The sequence below is a fragment of the Phymastichus coffea genome, unplaced genomic scaffold (assembly GCF_024137745.1).
Source record: "Phymastichus coffea isolate CEN01 unplaced genomic scaffold, Cenicafe_Pcof_1.1 PCOF00003, whole genome shotgun sequence".
Lineage (NCBI taxonomy): Eukaryota > Metazoa > Arthropoda > Insecta > Hymenoptera > Eulophidae > Phymastichus > Phymastichus coffea.
In genome coordinates, this window is record NW_026706814.1 from 1,176,259 (window position 1) to 1,196,632 (window position 20,374).

The 20,374-nt window shown below is 35.6% G+C and overlaps 1 protein-coding gene across 1 annotated transcript in view; it reads left to right on the forward strand.

The window, feature by feature from the left end:
- The window catches only part of LOC131665443 (ubiquitin carboxyl-terminal hydrolase 7), a 957,589-nt gene that overhangs the window by 81,140 nt on the left and 856,075 nt on the right, over positions 1-20,374 (forward strand). Inside the window, exon 3 of the mRNA XM_058937325.1 lies at positions 9,568-9,663. Within this exon, the coding sequence (XP_058793308.1) occupies positions 9,568-9,663 (96 nt within the window). The remainder of the gene's footprint in view (positions 1-9,567; positions 9,664-20,374) is intronic.

Here is a 20,374-nt window from a genome sequence, read left to right on the forward strand (position 1 = left end):
GATCTGATTCAGCCTACAAAGGTCACGTAGAGGTCATCTTAAACTTTTTGGGTCTTTTTACGTGAATAACCCAATAAGCATAAAGATTAGCAGAAAATTTTGTAGCCAAAATTTTTTAACTCAAAAGGCGGCATGTTTTCATGACTTTACTTTTGTTTTTAGTGATACATATCATTGATTTCAAAGTCATTTCAAAGTTATGTCAACTTTAAATTTTTTTTCAAAATTGAACTCGTGTTATTGTATTCAAATCTAAAATATACAGAATATTTCACGTACACACAAGAAATCACATGTAAGATTTGCTAGACCCATCTAGCTCATGAATATAACGGTTCTATCTATGAGCTTTTCTCTTATTTTGACTGGAATACTGCAACCCGCTAAACTCGTCAATCTATTTAATCAATTAGCATATTAAACGGCACTATCTCATATATTATATGATTGTATTAGTACTAGAGTTAAATTTCATGACCATATAAGGAGCGGAGAAAATATATTTTTATTCAATAATTTATTATTTTATTGGCATTATAAACTGAAATGTATATGTGTCTTATAAGAAATTAGAATTCATTACAGACTGAACTATGGCAGTACAGAAAATATCATTTTTATATTTATTGTAACAAGTGTTCAAATTTTTCTCCATTGGGTGCATGCACAAACTAAAAGTGTAGGCAAAATAAACGTAATGACGAACAAATTTCCAGAGTCAATTTTATCTCATGAAACGGTTCCAATGATGCTAAACAGATTGTCAATTTATCCTCGGTCGCAGAGATGTGGAAGTTTAAATAAAGCATTTTGATTGAAATATTGCTTTTTGCGCAATATCTCAACCAGTTATGAATTTAGATAAAAATAATTCAAACTCTTTTTTTCTACTAAAAATCCACATCGAATGAGAGTTAGAGCAATTTTTTTTCCTTGCCACCGTTTTTAAGTGGCGCGTTTAGTTTTTGAACGCATTCCCCCCACCACTAAGCGTTGAAGCCGTGTCATGGTCTTGCAATGATTTTCCCATATAAATAAACAAATAAATAAGTTTCAAGAAGAGGATATGTAATTTTAATATTAAAAATGTAGGTTAAAAGTATTTTCGTTTCTTGATCTCAATAATTAAACACGCTGCGATTTAAAAAAAAAGTCGTAACTTCGTTCTTAATAAAGCTACAGAGTCCATTGTGGGCATTAACTATAATATGAATGATCTATAATTGAAAAAATATTATTGCAAATTGCTGTGAAAAAATACGGCAATGATCGGAGGTTTTATACGTCGTTTAAAATTATTATCGAAATGGCATCAATTTTGCAATAAAAAATAGATAGAAATGACAATGTTTCTTATAGGATCCGAGAACTATACCTCAAAAGAAATCGAACCAGACATCGATGAGTAGTGTACGATATTTATCGAGAAAGTTATGGCAATTTGCAATTAAGCCTTTTTTATGTAAATAATGTCATAGTTTATTCAATATTCAAAATTTCGAAAAATAGAAAAATTACACTTATTTCTACAAGACCGCAATGTTTGAACTTACTTGATTACAATTGTTTTTTTTAATGCAAATAAAAAAAATTATTGAAAAACATGTCATTTTTTATGGTATTTTGTTAATAACTTATTGTCTTAATTACCGATTTTCAACGAGCGACCTCTCATTCGATGTGGATTTTTAATAGAAAAAAAGAGTTTGAATTATTTTTATCTAAATTCATAACCGGTTGAGATATTGCGAAAAAAGCAATATTTCAATCAAAATGCATTATTTAAACTTCCACATCTCTGCGATCGAGGATAAATTGACAATCATGTGAACAATTGCTAATATTACCAAAAGACGAATATCATTTGCACCATACTTATGGTGTAGTCGTTGGTGATGTAAATAACCATTTCGTGCTCGTATTTTCAGAGTCCAAATAGTATTGGCATTTTGATGACGTCTGTGTCGGTATCTCTGTACATAAAGTCTAGCAGCTGCGTCATAATTGCCATGACATTCTCTTAGAACCAACATCATATCAATAATTACGGCAGGAGAGTGTAGTCAGCCATATCAAAAACGGTTATACAATGTACGATATACACAGTGTACTTTCATAAATAACACAGTCCTACAAAAATACCTTAATTTTTTGCACAAGCAAACCATATATGTTTTTCCAAAGAATTTTTGGCGCTGAAACCAAATCCGGTCTCAGAATTGCTCCAGCACGTCAGGATTTTGAGATATCTTAATCTAAAAGTATGAAAATAGCGATTTTTACCTATATTTGAGGTTATGTAGCACCACGACATTATCTATACGTAAAAAACTACAAACGACATATTAAAGAAGCAGTCTAGTCCTTTTAAATGCCGTTGAGTTTGCTCAGTTTGCTTATTTTTTCTTTGAGATATTAAATTTCAAAGTTTTTTATTTCATGAATATTGTACCTTTCAGAACATATAGCTTTGAACGTTTCGACGTCGAATTTTGTGTCAAGCGTCTTCAATCAATTACTGTTCTACAACAAAATTAAGATATATACCATGGACAGGCTAACCCAACTTTAACCTAAATTACGTCATCCCTACGAACCCTTACAGCCCTTATAAACCACCCCTACCTGAGGAGGGGTATATCAGAGACAATGTCAATGAGATATTAATTTTTTTACAGAAAAGCAGTTGATTGAACGCGCTCTACCAAGGGTTAGGTGGGTTTGTTTACTTGGGGGTTGGTAGAGGGGGTTTCTGATGGTTGTAGGGTTTTCTGAGGATAGAATACGTCAAGGAGAAAACAGGTAAGCCTATCTGGTTGAGATCTTAGGTTCCTCATAGAAAAGCAGTCGATTAAACTCGCTCTACCCAGATTTATCGTAGGTAGGTTAGCCTGTTTGAGGGTTGGCAGGGGTGGTTTTTAAGGGTTGTAAGGATTTGTGGGAATGATATAATTTAGGTTAAAGGTATGTTAGCCTGTCTATGGTATATATCTTAATTTTCTTGCAGAACAGTAGTTGATTGAAGTCGTTTGACACAAAATTCGACGTCGAAACTTTCAAAGCTGTACGAGTATGTTCTGAGAGGTACAATATTTATGAAATCGAAAAACTTTAAAATACAATATCTCAAAGAAAAAATAAGCTATTTGAGCAAACTCAACGGCATTTGAAAGGACTAGGCTGCTACTTTAAGATGTCGTTTATAGTTTTTTGTGTATAGAGAATGTCGTAGTGCTACATAACCTCAAATATAGACAAAAATCGTTATTTTTGCACATTTAGGTTAGGATATCTCAAAATCCTGACGTGTTGGAGAAATTCTGAGGCCGGATTCGGTTTCAGCGCCAAAAATTCTTCGGGGAACCATGTATGGTTTGCTTGTGCAAAAATCTTGTCGGACTGTGTAATAAGCTTTCTCGTAATAACTTTTTTTATTTGAAAAAATAACGTTAACTTTCAAATGAACTTGAAAAACAGGTTCAAGATCACGTTAAAAGTCACCAGTCGGTCCCTCTGAACCTTACAACTTTTATCTGAACTATTTTTTGCTATTATATTTCCGAAAAGAAATAATCGATTAAAATGGACCACCTTATATATACAGGGTGGTTGAGACCACCCGTCCACCCCTTTTAAAATATAAAATATAAGTTTTACGAGAAAAATGGTTTAGATGAAAGTTCTTATAATTTTAAAAAATCGTGGTCACCATGTCCTTGACTTTGAATTTGTTTTTTTAGTTAGGAAGCTCTGCCTTTGACTCCAGATTTAGAAAGAGCGGCGAATTCTACGTTCAGATAAATTACTATCTATCGGCTCCGATATATTTTCAAGATCACGCGCAAAGTCATCTGATGTTCAGTTTCATTTTTCTCTTCATCTGCCCATCTGAACGAATCGACAATATTAAGGTTTATCAGATGATGTTTCGGATAATAGTTACTTAATTCTGGAGGGGCTTGTCACAAAGACCTTAAATTTGACCTCCTAGGTCATATTGGATTTTTTACATAAGAAAATTAGGTAATAGTCCAGTTTTAGAATGGAAGCGGGTTTGTAGTATGTTAATCGATATTTTTTAATGGATATACTATATATTATTAATTACTTTTAGTTAAAAAATAAAAATTTAAAGCATTTTTTAATATTTGGCACTTTTTGAAATCTGAAGGTAACGTACAATATCAACTTCATCTACGATATTAGTTTTGAGAAAATTATGTTATCTTGGATTTTTGTTATCAAAAAGTACTTGTATTGTTTAATTAGGATTTTTATATAATGTATAGCGGGGTTCTTGCTCGAGGCTATGTGGGCAAAATGCGGTATATGAAAATGCTGTAACGGGGAACAGTCCCGTTAACATTAAAATTACTATATAAGGATATACGGATAATACAAGTAAAGAATCCAGGCTCGGTTAGGCAGGAATAACTTGGCTCGTCACATGTTGTCGGGGCATCGTGGCTCCAATGTCAGGTCGCGGCGTAAAACTCGCACGCCTAAACGCGAGATTAAAAGGTCGAGGAGATAGGCGGAAGGGCGAAATAAAGCGGACGCGCATTAAGAAATAAGCGTGTTATTTATTAGAATGACGGATAAATGTTAATAAAAACAATATAAGAGCGGCGAAGTAAAAAGGAGAGAGAGAGAGAGAGAAAGCAAGAAGCTGAATTGGGAGAGAGAGTGAGGTACGCAAGGTTACAAGTTGCTGACTCTTGAAGGTCGGCTCGCAATAGGCGCTCGAAGTACAAACTGTAATTAAATAATAAGCCCGAATATGCTGGCGCTAGTGCCAAGAGGCCGTCGCTCACACACTCCACACTCGCGCGATTATTCAACTCAAAAACTCTCACACTGCACACTCTAAATCACACTGTTCAGGATTTACAGACTCAAGGCACGAGTATTGAATCGTCAGCTAAACACGTACGCTCGCGTTGAAGTTCGATCACCGAATCAGCCGCGCCAAGAGAATCAAGCGCCCTCCTCGCGGTCCGCGCGTTCGATAGTCGAACCGTCTCTCTCTTTCTCTCCGTCCTACTCTCTCTCTCTGTTACCTACCTTGCTTCAGCCTATTGAAATTAAAATGACATATAATATACATTTGACTTATATTAATAAATTAGAATATAGGAGAGAGAGAGACATAACGAGTATCATTTACACTCGTTATAATGCATAAATTGAATATATATTCTAAAGGATCTTTTATATAATGTATAATAATTTTTAATGTGCCTATATTTATTCCATCAACTCCACCTGCCTTCTTTTTCATTTTCATAACAATTTTTTCAATTTCTTCACTAGTTGTATTAGATAAATATATAGATGCCATATGTCTTTTTTGGTACATGTAGGTTTTCATTATTTGGTTTTTGGATTTTCAAGCTAAGCTCTGGTCCTATTTTACAAAAATAGCAGTTATTCATATAATTTGCTATTTCTGATTCGGTTTTCATCTTTATATTATTATCTTTTATTATCAATCATTTCCTTTTCTATTGTTTTTTCCTAATTTAGTATTTATTAGGTTTTATAGTTTTTTTTAGGTTTTTACTATTGAATTGAACTTGTTGTTTTTTGAATTTCATTTTGGCATCTTTTATTACTTTATCTAGAGTTTTGGTACATTTTTTATGTTCGTCCTTAAGTATCGTGCTTTTTGGATCTTTTTTCCATAGCTTATATAATAGTTCTTTTTTTTGGCACGATATCATGATAGCCTCAGTTATCCAATTTTTTCTATTTAGATTTTTGTTATTTTTATTGAATGTGTTCTTTATTTCTGCATTGTCTGCACATGTTGTTATCTAAACTAACAATTTGTTCAGGGCAATGTTTTTCGTGATATTCTAAATATTCTAAATTTCGTGGTATTCTAATTTGCTTTTTAGACATTTCTTTTCAATTAACTGTAGTTTATTGATAGAATATTTATTTCTTGGACCATTTTAGATTCTATTTTATCTATTGTGACGAAAATTGGTAAATGATCATTAAAAACATTCTCGACTGTACGAGGTGTGTTCAAAAAGTACCCGGAATTATCGTTTTTCCAAAAAAATATTTATTTATTCGTTTACATCAATGTGGTCCCCTTCAAAGTAATCCCCCCTGATATAATACACTTATGCCAGCGTTTTTTCCAATCTTCGAAGCACTCTTGATATTCACTTTTTGGTATGTCCTTGAGCACTCTTAGCGATTCGGCCTTTATTTCTTCAATCGAGGAAAAACGCCGTCCTTTCATGGGTCTCTTCAACTTTGGGAACAGGAAAAAGTCACACGGAGCCATATCTCGTGAATATGGAGGTTGAGGCACGACTACGGTATTGTTTTTGGCCAAAAAATTACGAACAAGCAACGACGAGTGAGCAGATGCGTTATCGTCATGCAAAAGCTATGAATTGTTTTTCCATAAATCGGGGCGTTTTTTTCGGATTGCTTCACGCAAACGTCGCATAACTTCAAGGTAATACTCCTTATTAACCGTACGACCTCGTGATAAGAACTCATGATGCACCACGGCCCTGCAGTCTAAGAAAACTGTAAGCAAAATCTTCACATTTGATCGAACTTGACGTGCTTTTTTCGCTCTTGATGACGTTGAATGCTTCCGGGTGGACGATTGTGCTTTGGTTTCGACGTCATAACCGTACACCCATGTTTCATCACCAGTTATGACCCTTTTTCAAGCAAACTTGGATCGTCGTTGACGTCGTTTAACAGCTCCTGAGTGATGTTCATGCGATTGTTTTTTTGGTCAAAGTTCAGCAGTTTTGGAATGAATTTTGCTGCCACCCGTTTCATGCCCAAAACATTTGAAAAAATGTTATGACATGAGCCATTGATATGCCAACTTCATCAGCAACTTCTCTAATTGTGATTCGGCGATCATTCAGAACCGTTTTTTCCACTTTTTTCACATTTTCATCGATTGTTGACGTGCTGGGTCGACCGGAGCGTTCGTCATCTTCAACGTCTTCGCGGCCATCTTGGAAACACTTATACCACTCGTAAACACTTGTTTTTTTCATAGCAGACTCACCATAGGCTTTTTGTAACATTTCACACACTTTGTTACACTTTATTTCATTTTTTACGCAAAACTTAATAGAAATTCTTTGATCCATTTCTTTTAAAAAACGAGAATCGCCGAGCTCACAAAAACACGTCAAACCTTAGCGACTACCGCAGACAAAGTAAACAGGGAATATAGCTGAAAATTTTATCATACTTCAGGGGCATATATACCAACACAATAAAAAAAAATTTTGACAATCGGACTCTTCAGACCCGCGAAATTTAAAAATTCCGGGTATTTTTTTAACACACCTCGTATGTGCAGTATATTTAATACATTTTTTTTAGTAACAAAGTTGTTTATATAAGTTCCTCCAATATTATCATTAGCAGGTCTTGTTATTCTTAAAAAGCAAGGAATGTACTTGTGTTCAAGTAAGTTATTCACGTGTTCTATAATTGTATCAAAATTTGTAAATTTGTCTTATTGGCTTTGTAACGGTGAAATCCAGCCGTTCTCGTTCAGGTAGCTCGCGACTGTCCGTACAAAATTGTTTGATTAAAAGGAGAGGATTCGGGAAGCAAAAGACCTTCCCACGCTCGAATAATGCGTCGAGTAAACGCACTAAACGTACACGAGAAAGCTAATGCGGGATCATGGGAGAGAGAGAAAGAGAGAGAGAGAGAGAGAGAGTTCACAACACCGACCTGCTCCGAGCTCTTGATACTCGTTCTGCCGTTCTTCAACTCTCCTCTCCTAGATTTCCTCTTTGTTTTCTGCTTCAGTAGTCGATTCTATTGTTAAAGTTAATGCTATTATTCTTGTTATCCGTTGTGATCTGTTATTACTATTATTTGTTGTTGTTGAGATTGTTGTTGAATATTGAGTGTATCTATTGTTCTGATGTTTGTTATTGTATGTAAGCGTGTGTGTTGTAATATCTATTGTTGCTGTTGTGGAGTGGATGATCGTTTATTAGTGTTGTAGTCTCTGTGCCTATTGTGTCAATCACCGCACGCGCGCACAAACCGCGTCACCTCGCTGGTTAACCCACGTGTACCGGTGCCGGTCTCGCTGCACTCGCGGTTTCAATTTTTTAGTCGCTACACTAACAATATTTCCTTCGCACACCGGGCACGTATCCTTTCACTGTTCATGGTGATGGCGCGGGAAAACTCAGCCAAACAAACGTACTCAAAATGAAAAGCTTTGTGCGCGCGGCGGTCTATCTAACAGCTCTCAATCTACTACCGATTTTCTTTCTCTCTTCAACATCGTATGCGCGCACAGGTCTGTCATTGGCTCTCCTCTTCTCTCTTTCTCCCCCCTCTATCTTGCGTCTCTCTCTCTCTCTCTCTCACTGCCTAGTTCGTCGGCTCCCTCCAGCACGTTGTCGCCGCCGTCGCACCTCGAAAAACAGAGAATCAACCGATAAGAGTGTGCTCAAACAGCACACACTCTCAGCATGACAAGGCGCACAGGCATTGGTGAGAGCTCGACGGAGAGCAACAGCCGAGCCGTGATTCTCCGGTACAGCTTTATTAATAATATCTATATTAAAATCTCCAACAATGCAGTGATTCTTTGTATTATTTTGTTCTATGATACATTTTTTCAGGCTATTAATAATTTTAGCATATCAAAAGACATACATCTGTAGATGGCTGAAATTTTGAGTTTCATTTCACCTATCATTTTTATTTTTAACCTTACCATTCTCAGTCTATCAGCTAGAACTATTTCAGTATTTTCATTCAATTTTTCTTTAATATATATTATAACTCCATCTGCTTTATTTATGGTCTTTCATTATAATAACTTTTATATCCTTCTAGTCTATAGTAACTTGAGTTATGTAAGTTCCAAGTTTCTGTGTCCGTAATTACACTTGATTTAACTTCAAGATTTTCAATAAAAATTTCTAATTTATTAAAATTTGCAGTTAAGCTTCTAATATTTATACATGTGAGTAAGCTTTTATCACTCGACAGATTTTCATTGAAAGATTTCAGATCTTTATATACATTTTTGTTATTTATTAAATCGTTGGTATTAACCCTTAATTGCTATGTGGGGTAGATTTACCCCAGACAATTATTACAATAAATAAAATTTATTTTATTTTTTTTTCAACAATTTTTTTCAGTGTGTGTAACATTAAAAATTGTTAACCTGAATATTTTTTTTGAAGCAAAAGGTTTGAAATATACTAGAAAAAATTTTCATAGCAAAATATCTTAAATTCTCTGATTTATTCGATGTTTTTCGGGCTGGGGTAGATTTACCCCACCGAGCAGTTACATGGCCAAAATGAGGTGTGCAAGTTAAGGGTTAAAGTACTTATTCATTAAGTTCAGGACTAAGCCATAATTCTGTTACGTAATATCGCTGTTGCTGATATTGAAATATGTAAGCTAAAAAGAGTTTTTGTGGAATTTCAACGGAAAAAATAAAAATCCAAGAATGATTGTCATATTTTCTATCATTGATCAATATCTATCATCTGAAAACATTAATCAGTAATTATTAAATTTCAGAGGTGCATAGTAGAAATATAGAAGATCATGATAGTCGACCAGTCAATGGTGAAGCCCATTCAGATGGAATCAATCATGATCATGACATGGAAGAAGGTATGTTATTATCTTTATTTGTATTATGTCACTATTAGTCTTTAGCTGCGTTTAGATCGCTAAATTTGTATAACATATTAATATTAGTTATAATAAAAATTAATTACTTTACTTCTGACATGCAGAAATTATTCAATTATTGCATCCAGACCTTACTCAATAAATGATGCTGGGCTCATGTAATACATTTCAATTTTATTAAAAGTAATGAAATTTCTATTGATTCTACTAATCTAAAAGATCATTTTGAACATTTAGTAAGAAATTGCTTTTGAAAATTTAGTAAGAAAGCATGAATCCCAGTAGTAAATATTTCTGGCAATTTCTGGTTCATCTACAATTGCAATAGCATTCTAATTTATTTTTCCCGACAAATTATCAGACAAAATTTTGTAGTTCCTGACAAAAATTGTAATTGATATCGTTTCCTTCTTTCCTCAAATTGGTATCGAAAAGTAGTAGTGCATAATTATTCGTGAAAAATTCTGTTACTTTAAACAAATTAGTAATGGAGTCTAACTTGAAAGAGAGCACGCACATATGTTCCAGCACTTGAATAATCGTTTTCCTCTTTTTGTGTGATATGATTGGAGGATTGTTTTGTATTGTTAAAGGTACGCATCTACGTAAGAAAAATTTTTCCTTTTAAATCACCTAGCTCAAGCCACTTTTCATCCTCTCATAAAATTGTATAGATTAAAATGGTCCGAAGCAAGCATTTACGCGTGTGCGCGCACGCGTGCGCGCGTGTGTTCGTGTTACTGACAAGGAACCCCAACCCGAACTCACCGATTTTGATAATTCTTGTATATAGTTAGTTTATTTATTTACAACTTATATGTTACATTACTTTACATCTCTTATATTACTATTTGTGTCTCGTATCCAGTTTGTGTAGTTGATTGTGTGTGTGTGTGTGTGTGTGTGTGTGTGTGTGTGTGTGTGTGTGTGTGTGTGTGTGTGTGTGTGTGTGTGTGTGTGTGTGTGTGTGTGTGTGTGTGTGTGTGTGTGTGTGTGTGTGTGTGTGTGTGTGTGTGTGTGTGTGTGTGTGTGTGTGTGTGTGTGTGTGTGTGTGTGTGTGCGCGTGCGTGTGTGTATATGTTGTGCAAATATGTGCCTTTGTAGGTGTGTCTGCAACTCTTAAGGCCCCGTCTTCTACGCCTGCCTGTTCCTCTTTTCTTCTCATTTTTCTTCTGATTACTCTTCTCTTCCTCTTTCTCTCTCCAAGATCTGCCTTTTCCTCTCTTCTGTTTTTGTCTTTCTTGCATATTTTCTTTTGCCTTTTCACCTTTGCCTTTCCTTTGCTTTTGCTGTCATTCTTGCTAATCTTTTCCTCTATCTTTCTCCTTATTAAGGCATTGACACCTTTTTCTTGTTTCCTATTGCTCCCTCTGCCTTTCCTTTCCTCAACCTCACTTATTTTTCCTTAGTATCTTATAATTTGCCTTTTTCTTTCTCTTCATCGAATCTTCTTCTTTTCCATTTTGCTCCGTCCTCCAATACTGCTTTCTCTCGCTTATGTAGTTGCTGTTACTTGTGTCTTGTGTGTGTGTGTGTGTGTGCATGTGTATGTTTATGATTGCGCGTATGTTTGTGTTTTGTGTATGTGTGTGTGTGTGTAGATGTGTCTCCGAGTCTTGCTTCTCTGTCTTCTATTTCCGTCTCTCCTTAGGGTCTTGTAGCTTCGTCTTCTTGCTTTTCTTTTTCTTTCTTTTCTTCATTTCTTCTTCTTTTCCATTTCAACTCCATCATCCACGCTATCTTTTCTTTGCTTCCTATTATTATTTTTTCCCATTCTTCCCCTTCCATTCTGCTTTTTTCACATTTTTCTACCATGTGCTTCCAATTTTCTTCCTCTTTCATACACATTCTGCATCTCTTATTTTCTTCTTTTTCCCAATACTTGCTTCCTATCGTTTCATTACCTAGCCTAAACCTTTCCCTTATTTGCAGGCCTTTTATTCTTCCCTCTCCTTGAATTTCCTTTAACCTATACCTTTTCATTTCTTCTTTCAGCTCTTTCCACTCGTTTATGTATCTTGATTTTTCTAGCTTTTCTTCTAGTTCTTTTTCATCTTTTTCTTCAGCTCATCTCTTATTTCTTCCCAAAACTCTTCCCTCATTTCATCTCCCTCTTCTCTCTCTCTGTAAATTTTACTTTTTTCCAGCCTTTCCTCTCTCTCCTCCTTCTTACCCTTTTTATCTTTTTCATTTCTTTCCCTTTTCTTTAATTCTCTCCATGCTTCTTTTCTTATTGAGCCATCTATTTCTTCTCTTATTTTGTTTTCATACTTCATTGCTCTTTCTAATGCTGTTTCTTTCATTTCTTGTCTTCCTGTTTCCCATCGTATTAGGTAACTTGGCGTGTTTCTATCTAATCCTAAAACCCACTTTATGTATTTTAGTTGTAGTCTTTCTATTTCCTCATATCTCTTCCATCCCCAGATTTCTGCTCCATACATAATCACGCTTTTCGCCAGAGCATCGAACAGGTTCATCCTTAGCTCCCAGTTTTCTCTAAATAGCTTTTCTCCTAGCCCCCATAACTTTCCGAGTCCCATATTTATTTTCCCTTCTACCTTCTTTATCTGCTTTTTGTTTCCGTTATTTCTGCTTATCACATATCCTAAGTAGTTGTACTCTTTCACCATCTTTATCTTCTCATCTTCCCATTCGAATTCTTCTTCCTTCCCCCTTCCTCCTCCTCTCCTGCATTTCATCATCTTTGATTTTCCTACATTTAACTCTAATCCCCTTTCTTCCAGGTATCTTTTTAATTTTTTCAGCATTACTTTCATTCCACACATAGGTCCTTAGCAGCCGGAAATTTGAACAAAAATGACGACAAAAAGTGGCAACGGGGTTTCATTTATTATCACAAAATATACTAAAATTTACTGGAATGAAAATCGGCGGAGCAAGGATATTTGTTTTTTACATAAATTTTGATTTTTTTCATGAATTAATTTTTTTTATATATTTAATATTGCATAGCTGTCGATAATTTCGAAGAAAGTATTGTTTTTAACTGCGAGCGTGAATATAGCAGTAAGCAAAAATACTTACTTTGTGTATCTAAGTATAAGAAATTTTGCACGATACGGGTATGTGGCGAAAAGTAAACAAAAAACAGAAAAGAAAAACTGTTAAGCTATTGTACATGTTTATTTATTTATTCGGACAGATTTTGTGAAAAAAAAAAAAAAAACTTAAAACTACTAGTGGTTTTTCATCGAAACAAATGAAAAATTTCACAAATTTCATACGTTGTTCTGCTGGCAAAAAATCCGTACCTACAAATTATCTTCAGCATATGACTGAAAAATTTTCATTTTTGAATAATTTATACAAATCCAGTGGTTTCAAATTTGATGTCGGAAGCGGTAAAGCAAAAGAAGACGGGACTGTGATTTCGGCGGATGCAAGTGAATTATTGGACGCTATATTATGTGAACGACATGTAGTCGGCAAATATATTGTAAAAGTAATGGCCGACGGCGGACAAGGTTTTTTTAAAGTGTGTATGTCGATTATACCAGCTGATGATGTTATAGAAAACAATGATCAACCTTTCAAGAAAAAAAGAAAAATGTACCACGAAGGAGGAAGTGTGAGTGCAAAATCCAAGATAACTAGTGTTTATCGTTTGATAATGCTGTGTATAGTTCCTGGCATCAAAGAGACCTACGAAAACGTTAAAATTTTATTTGATTTAATACAGATCAATAATATTTCCTTTAAATTTTGATCCGATTTCAAGCTGCTCTTATTAATAAATGGTCAACAGACTGCTACTTCTTCTTTCCCTTGCCCTTACTGCAATATAACACTGGACTCTTCGAGACGTTCTTCAAATCGTAGCGATGTATTACCATTGAAAACTTATGGGATGCTTGAAAATGATCATGACGCCTTTTGTTCTATCGGAAAAGATAAGAAGGTAGCTAAGAATTACCACAGCGTTATTAATCGACCTCTATTTGAAGAAAAGACCGATTTTTGCGTGTTGGAACGGTGTGTGATTCCTGAATTACACGTACTTCAAGGTTACGTGAACCATATTTTCTGGCAGGGATTAGTTCCTCTATTAGGTCGGGAAAAAGCTCTTACGTGGCCAAAAAAATTGAATGTGATTCCAAAAAACTATCATGGAGAAATATTTGAGGGCAACGCTTGTCGGAAACTTTTAAAAGAATCTGATAAGTTGTTTGATTCAGACATTTGCAACGGAGTACGAAAATTAGCACTCTTACGCTTTGTGAACGCCCTGAAAGCCATGGATAAAGTAGTTACTGCCTGCTTTTCAACAACGCAACCAAAAAGTGATATAGATACTCTCATCGTAAATTTAAAAAAAAGTTTTCAAGCGACAGAATTATCTACAACGTTAAAAGTTCATGTTGTGACGGAACATTTAAAAGATTGTTTAGGTTTCTTGGATAACGTTGGCTTGGGGGTATGGTCTGAACAGGCTGGGGAATCAGTTCACAAAAAATTTTTAAAATACTGGAATAAATATAAAATAAATGTAACAACCGATGCTTCATATCCTCACAGACTAAAAAAGTCCGTTGTTGAATTTTCATCTCTGCATATTTAATTATATTTATTTGTCAATGCAATATGAGTTCGATGTTTGTAAAGTTTGTAAAGCGTTTGTAAAGCGTTATTTGTATAATAAAAATTGAATAATTATCTATCGAAAATAAATCTAGCTTAACAATTAAATTATTTTATTAAATTATTAATGGTTGACTAGAAAGAAAGAAAAATTGTGTAAAAAACAAATATCCTTGCTCCGCCGATTTTCATTCCAGTAAATTTTAGTATATTTTGTGATAACAAATGAAACCCCGTTGCCACTTTTTGTCGTCATTTTTGTTCAAATTTCCGGCTGCTAAGGACCTATGTGTCCACTTTCACTCTTTGCCATCATCACTATATCATCTGCGTATCCTAATGTCCATATTTTCTTCCTTCCTATCACTACCCCTCCTTCCTGCACCTGCTTGATCTTCCCTTCCAGGTCGACGAAGGCAAGATTAAATAGCGTGGTGCTCAAAGGGCACCCTTGCCTTACGCCTTTGTAAGTCTCAAACTCCCCAATTATTTCTCCTCCAACTTTTACCTTACTCCCTGTTTTCTTGTATATTTCTTCTATTCTTTTCCTAATTTTTCTATTTATCCCTTTCTCTTTCATTGTTTCCCATATTTTCTTCCTCTTTATTTTATCAAAAGCGGCCTTCATGTCTGCAAAGAATACGAACAGTTTTCCTCCTTTTTCCCTTATTTTTTTCCCTATTATTGTTTTTAATATAAATATCGCGTCTATTGTTCCTCTTTTTTTCCTAAATCCCACCTGCGTATCACTTAGCGTTTCTTTAGCTTCTAGTTCTCTTTCCAGCTTTTTTCTCAGTATTTCCGCATATATTTTATATCCCGTGTCCATCAGCGTTATTCCTCTATAGTTTCCTACTTCTTCTTTCCTCCCTTTCTTATATATTGGTACTATTATTCCCTTTCTCCATTCTTCCGGATATCCTTCTCCGTTCCATATTCCATTTAAGCATTTTGTCATATCTTTTATCAAGCCTTCCGTGCCTTCCACCCAAGCTTCATTTGCTATACCATCTTCTCCTGTCGCCTTTTTCTTTTTCGTTTTTCTTATTACCTCTTACTTCTCTTTCTTTGATTTCTTCACCTTCCTCTCCTTCGCTGTCTTCGGTTTCTTCCCCTTTACTTTCTTCTTGTTCTTTCTCTCCCAGTTGTTCCTTGAAGTGCTTTATCCATTCTTCTTTTCCTATATTTTCATCTAATCCAATTCTTTTCTTCCTATTGCTATTCACTTTATCCCAGAATTTTCTTCTCGTCTTATCTGTTCTTATTTCTTCTGCCAATCTTTTCCCTTCCTCTTCTTTTGCTTTTCTTATTTCCTCTCTGTATTCTCTCTTTGCTTCTAAATATTTGCTTCTGTCTCCTTCCCCTTTTCTTACCTTATTTAACTCTGCCATCACCCTATCCCTTTTTGCCTTACATTCTTTTCTCCGTCAGCTTTTTTTTTATCCTTTTTTTTCCTTATCTTCTTTTTTACAACTACGTTCTTCACTCTATTTTTTATATGTTTCCATTTATCTGTTCCCTCTATTGCATCTAACCGTCTCTGATACTCCCTTATACCTTCTTCACTCCAGTCGTCTATCATTCTTTCTTCCTCTTCTTTTCTTTCTTCCGCTATTTTGTCTCCCAATTCCACCTCTATTGGTAAGTGGTCCGACTTTACCCTCTTCTTTATTTGAACCTTTTTTAACGCCTCATCACCTTCCTCGTTACCTACTACATAGTCTATCGTTGACATTCCTCTCGCTCCTATATATGTTATTTCTCCCTCTTCATCTCCTTCTTTTCTCCCATTCGTTATCACTAAGCCCATTTCTCCTAGCCATTTTATCATTTCTTCTCCCTCTGTGTTTAACACTTTATCCTTGGCCTTAATTTCTTCTAGTTTTTCTTCTGTCTCCCAGTCCCTTCCTTCGTCTCCTGTTCTTGCGTTGAAGTCTCCTCCTATAATTATTGTTTTTCCTCTATTCTCCTCTATCTCTTCACTTAGGTATTCATAGTTTTCCTTCTTCTCATGTTGCATATACACCGATGCTATCATGTATTCCCTCACTCCGATCTTTATTACTCCTACTATTACCTCACTTGTCCTTTCTTTCTTCCATTCTACCTTATTCATCCCTTTCCTCTCTCTTACCGCCATTATTCCTCCCCCTATTTCTCTCCCCCTTCTTCCTTTTCTTCTTGAGTCCCTCCACTCTATGCTGTACCCTTTCAGTTGTTTCTCCACACCAGTTCTTGCTCCTTGCCTCTTCACCCAGGTTTCCGTTAGCCCTATTATGTCGAATTCCCTAACATATTCCCAGTCGTCTTCCTCCATGCTCCTCTCCCCCACCACGTTCCAGAATAGTATTTTTACTACCCTCCTCCCCCCTCTCTCCCTTCTCTTCTCTCTCTCTCTTCTTTATCCCTATTGCTTTCGAAACCCTTCCACCCCTTTTCCTACCATTTTTCCCTCTGTCTCGTTCCACCACCATTCTTCTTCCTCTGATTTCACCCCGTTATGCCACATCTTTACCTCTTTACCTTTACTTCTTATTTCTTTCGCTTTCCTTCTTACTTCCTCTCTTATCCTTCTCTGCTTCCACGTCCAGTCCTGATCTATGTATATCTTTTTCTGTGCCAAATTCTTTTTCTTCTTCATAATTCCTTCTTTTTGTTCCCATGACGCGCATCTAATGTGCCACATGTTTTTTCTTCTTTCTCTCCGCTCATCTCTCTCCGTTGTTCCTCCTATTCTTCTCAGATTCACTATCTCTCCTTTCATTTCTAGTACCTCCCTTAACCAGACCTCTACCTCCCCCTTCTTTTCCCATCTTAACTCACCCTCTAGGTCTGTCACTATTATATTGTTTATCCTACTTTCTCTATCCATTTTTTCTCTCATATGCTCCAATTCTTCCTTATTGCCTACTTCTGTTCCTCTTTGCTTCTTGTTTCCTCCTTCTATGCTTTCTTTTAGTTTCACGCATTCCTCTTCCAACTGGTCCATCTTCTCTCCCCATTTTTCCTGCAGTTTCTTTTCTCTACGTTCTGCTTTTTCTCTTTCTTCTTTCATCTCTTTCTTTCTTTCTTGTCTCTCTCTCTTGTTCTTTCCTAACTTTCCTATTTCCTTCTCCCACCTTTTTTCTCTTCTTTTCCCCTCTGCCTCCATTCTTTCCATTTTTCCCATTATTTATTTAAACATTTCTGTCCATTCTTTCTTTTCCTCCTCCCATACCTCTCTTAATTCCCTTATGTCTGTCCGTATCTTTTCCATTATTTCTTCTGCACCACTACTTTTTCCCCCTTCTCTTATCGTGTTGTCCAGTCCTTCTCCCCCCTCCCCGTCCATCTCGCTTCCCTCGCTCTCACTCTTGCATCTCTTTGCCTCTCTCATTTCTCCTCTAATATTCTCCCTCAGCCCCTCCCCGCTCTTTCTCCCCCTCGCCACCTTTACTCTTTTCTTCTTTTCCTCCTCTGGGCCTTTCTTATCCAACCTTCCACCTTTATCTCTTAATTTTTCTGTTGTCACAAATCTTTCCATCCTATCTCGTACGCCTTAATTCGATTCTCTATAACTACCCGTGATCCCACCTTTATTCCCTGTCTTACCTTTTCTGTCTCTGCCTGTACTTCTTACCGCCCCTCCTCTCTGCCTGCCTTTCCCGCTTTCTGATTTTCTCTCTTAACCTCAACTTTTATTTTTTTTCTTTATTCCTTTCTCTCTGCTTTTTCCTGCTCCTCTCCTGGCCTCTCTCTCTCCTCTCCACTCCTCCTTCACCTCCACGCTCTTTTCACCTCTATTTCTCTCCTCAAACACTTTTCCTCTTTGACTTTCTCGCGCTCACATCCAAGACACGTCCACACTTCCCTCAAGTGAAATCTAACCTCTAATTCTTGTATATATTGTAGTCCATTAAAAAAGCAAGATGTTGGTATTTTTTTATCGGCGGAAAAACATATTCAAGGTGTGAAATTCACCCTCAAAGTTCACCCCCAAAAACATTTTTTCAAATAACTTTTCTTCTAGTAAATATTTCTTAGTAAAACAAAGTGGATAATAATCTTTATAAAAAATAAAACAAACTCTGATGTGTTTGACTTTTGGAGGTTGCAACCCCTATTTTTAATACACGAAAAATTGAAAAATTGACATCATTTTCTGCAGTAAAAACTTTTAAAATAGTGTAATTATAAACAAATTTTTATATTTATAAAGAAAATAGGAATAATAAGTTTATATTTTCTAGCATTTTTAATAAAAAATATTTTTGGAGGGCAAAGCCACGTCTATTAATGAAAATTAGAACTTTCGATATTAACATTATTTAAAAGCGAATTTTTTTAATTTGTACTGCTTTATAGAGATTATTATAATAAAAATATTCTAAAAACACATTTAAAGGGTGTAATCTACCCTCAAAATTAACCCCCAAAAACAGGTTTTTTTACTAAGCAGGTCATATTCCTTATCGAAAGTATAACAATTACTGGTGACATTGACTTTTGGGGGTTGCGTTTCTAATGAAAATTAACTGAAAAAATTTATATGCATTCCTATTATAACCCTTGTAACGGGGTGATTGCTCCGTTTCAATCCAATTATTCGTTCGACGCGCAAGCGTGTCCAGATGCGCGCGGTGATATCGAAATGTTCAAATTCAATAGTCGGAGAGCAGGAGGGGACAGGAGTCAGTCAGTCAATCAACTTGCTACTAGTTAGAAATAATAACAGTAAAAATAGGATTTGAATCGCATGCGAGTTAGTTTATTTGCCTATTCACTACAATATTCTTGGCCCGCGTGCTTATGTTTACGAAGAGCGCACGCGTCAATAACATGCGATGTCGAAGCGGCTGTAGCTCTTTGTTCGCAGAGTCTATACATACACGCTACCGATTTTCATAGAGTACGAGGGATTAATAATTCACTCCGCACAGTCATACAAAAAGTCGCGATACTAAGCTGGCCAGCTTACCTTATTTTTCTCCCTCGATGGCGAAACTTATCACTCACGCTCACTCGCACATACTCAGTTCTCTCGAGCGAGGAGATGTCACTTCTATTGTTCGGAAAGTCGGCTGGCTCACTCCTTACTTCCCTTGGAAACTCTTGGCGGAAAACTCTGGCTTGTTGTTAAGCGGCTCAACCTTCGGATAACTAATGCTCGACTGGTTCATTTATATTCTGTCCCGTCTCGTACCGAATTCCCTTATTCCATTTTCCCCAATCAGTAGGTGCTGCCCTCGCAGGCAGCCGCATGGTTGGGGTGATAGCACTAATAGGTCGTTTACCGTCACACCCTTTACGGTGAAAAATCTTATTTTTATATAGAATCGATAAAAAGAGAAAATTATATTTAATCTATATTATCTTACATGACTCTACTTTTAACTCGTTTGTCTTTGTACCAATTTTTTGATAGAGTGCTACACACTTACTAATATAAACTTTTATAAAATTCAATACAATTTAGAAGGAACGGTTTTTAACAGTTTTTATTTGTTAAAGTCGGAACAGTAATGATAATCATCAAAAAAATGTTTGAAACATAAGGAATTTTTACACCAGCCACAAAGTATAATTGCAATATTTTGGCATCTTTCGATTTCGTATTTTGAATCACAAGAATTCCCGAAACTGAACTCAACCGAATTATCAAATTTTTCCCGTTGTTCTTCGAGATATCCACTTTTAAAGAATAAGAATATTTAAAAAGATTTGAATATCTTGGTGAGGAAAAATGGTTATGAATCAATGACTCAAACCTAATAATATTATTTCTCGAATGTAAATTCATATCGTAATCTATTAAAATAACATTATCTGAAAAACGTCGAACAAAGTTTTTCCACATTCGAAATCCGTATATATGTAATGGTTGGATTTTTCCTGCAGTTTCAGTTGGAATTTTCATAACATTAACGATATTATTTTCTGGTCCAGTTTCTTCAATTACTTTTTTGTAGTGACTACTCCAAGAATCTAGCAGTAATACGAGGTCTGTCCGGAAAGTATCGGGCCTATCTTTATATTTTCGTGCTAGCGTTATTTTTTATTTCTTATCATCTTCTTTATCATCTGGTGGGTGGCATCCTTCAAAGTAATCCCT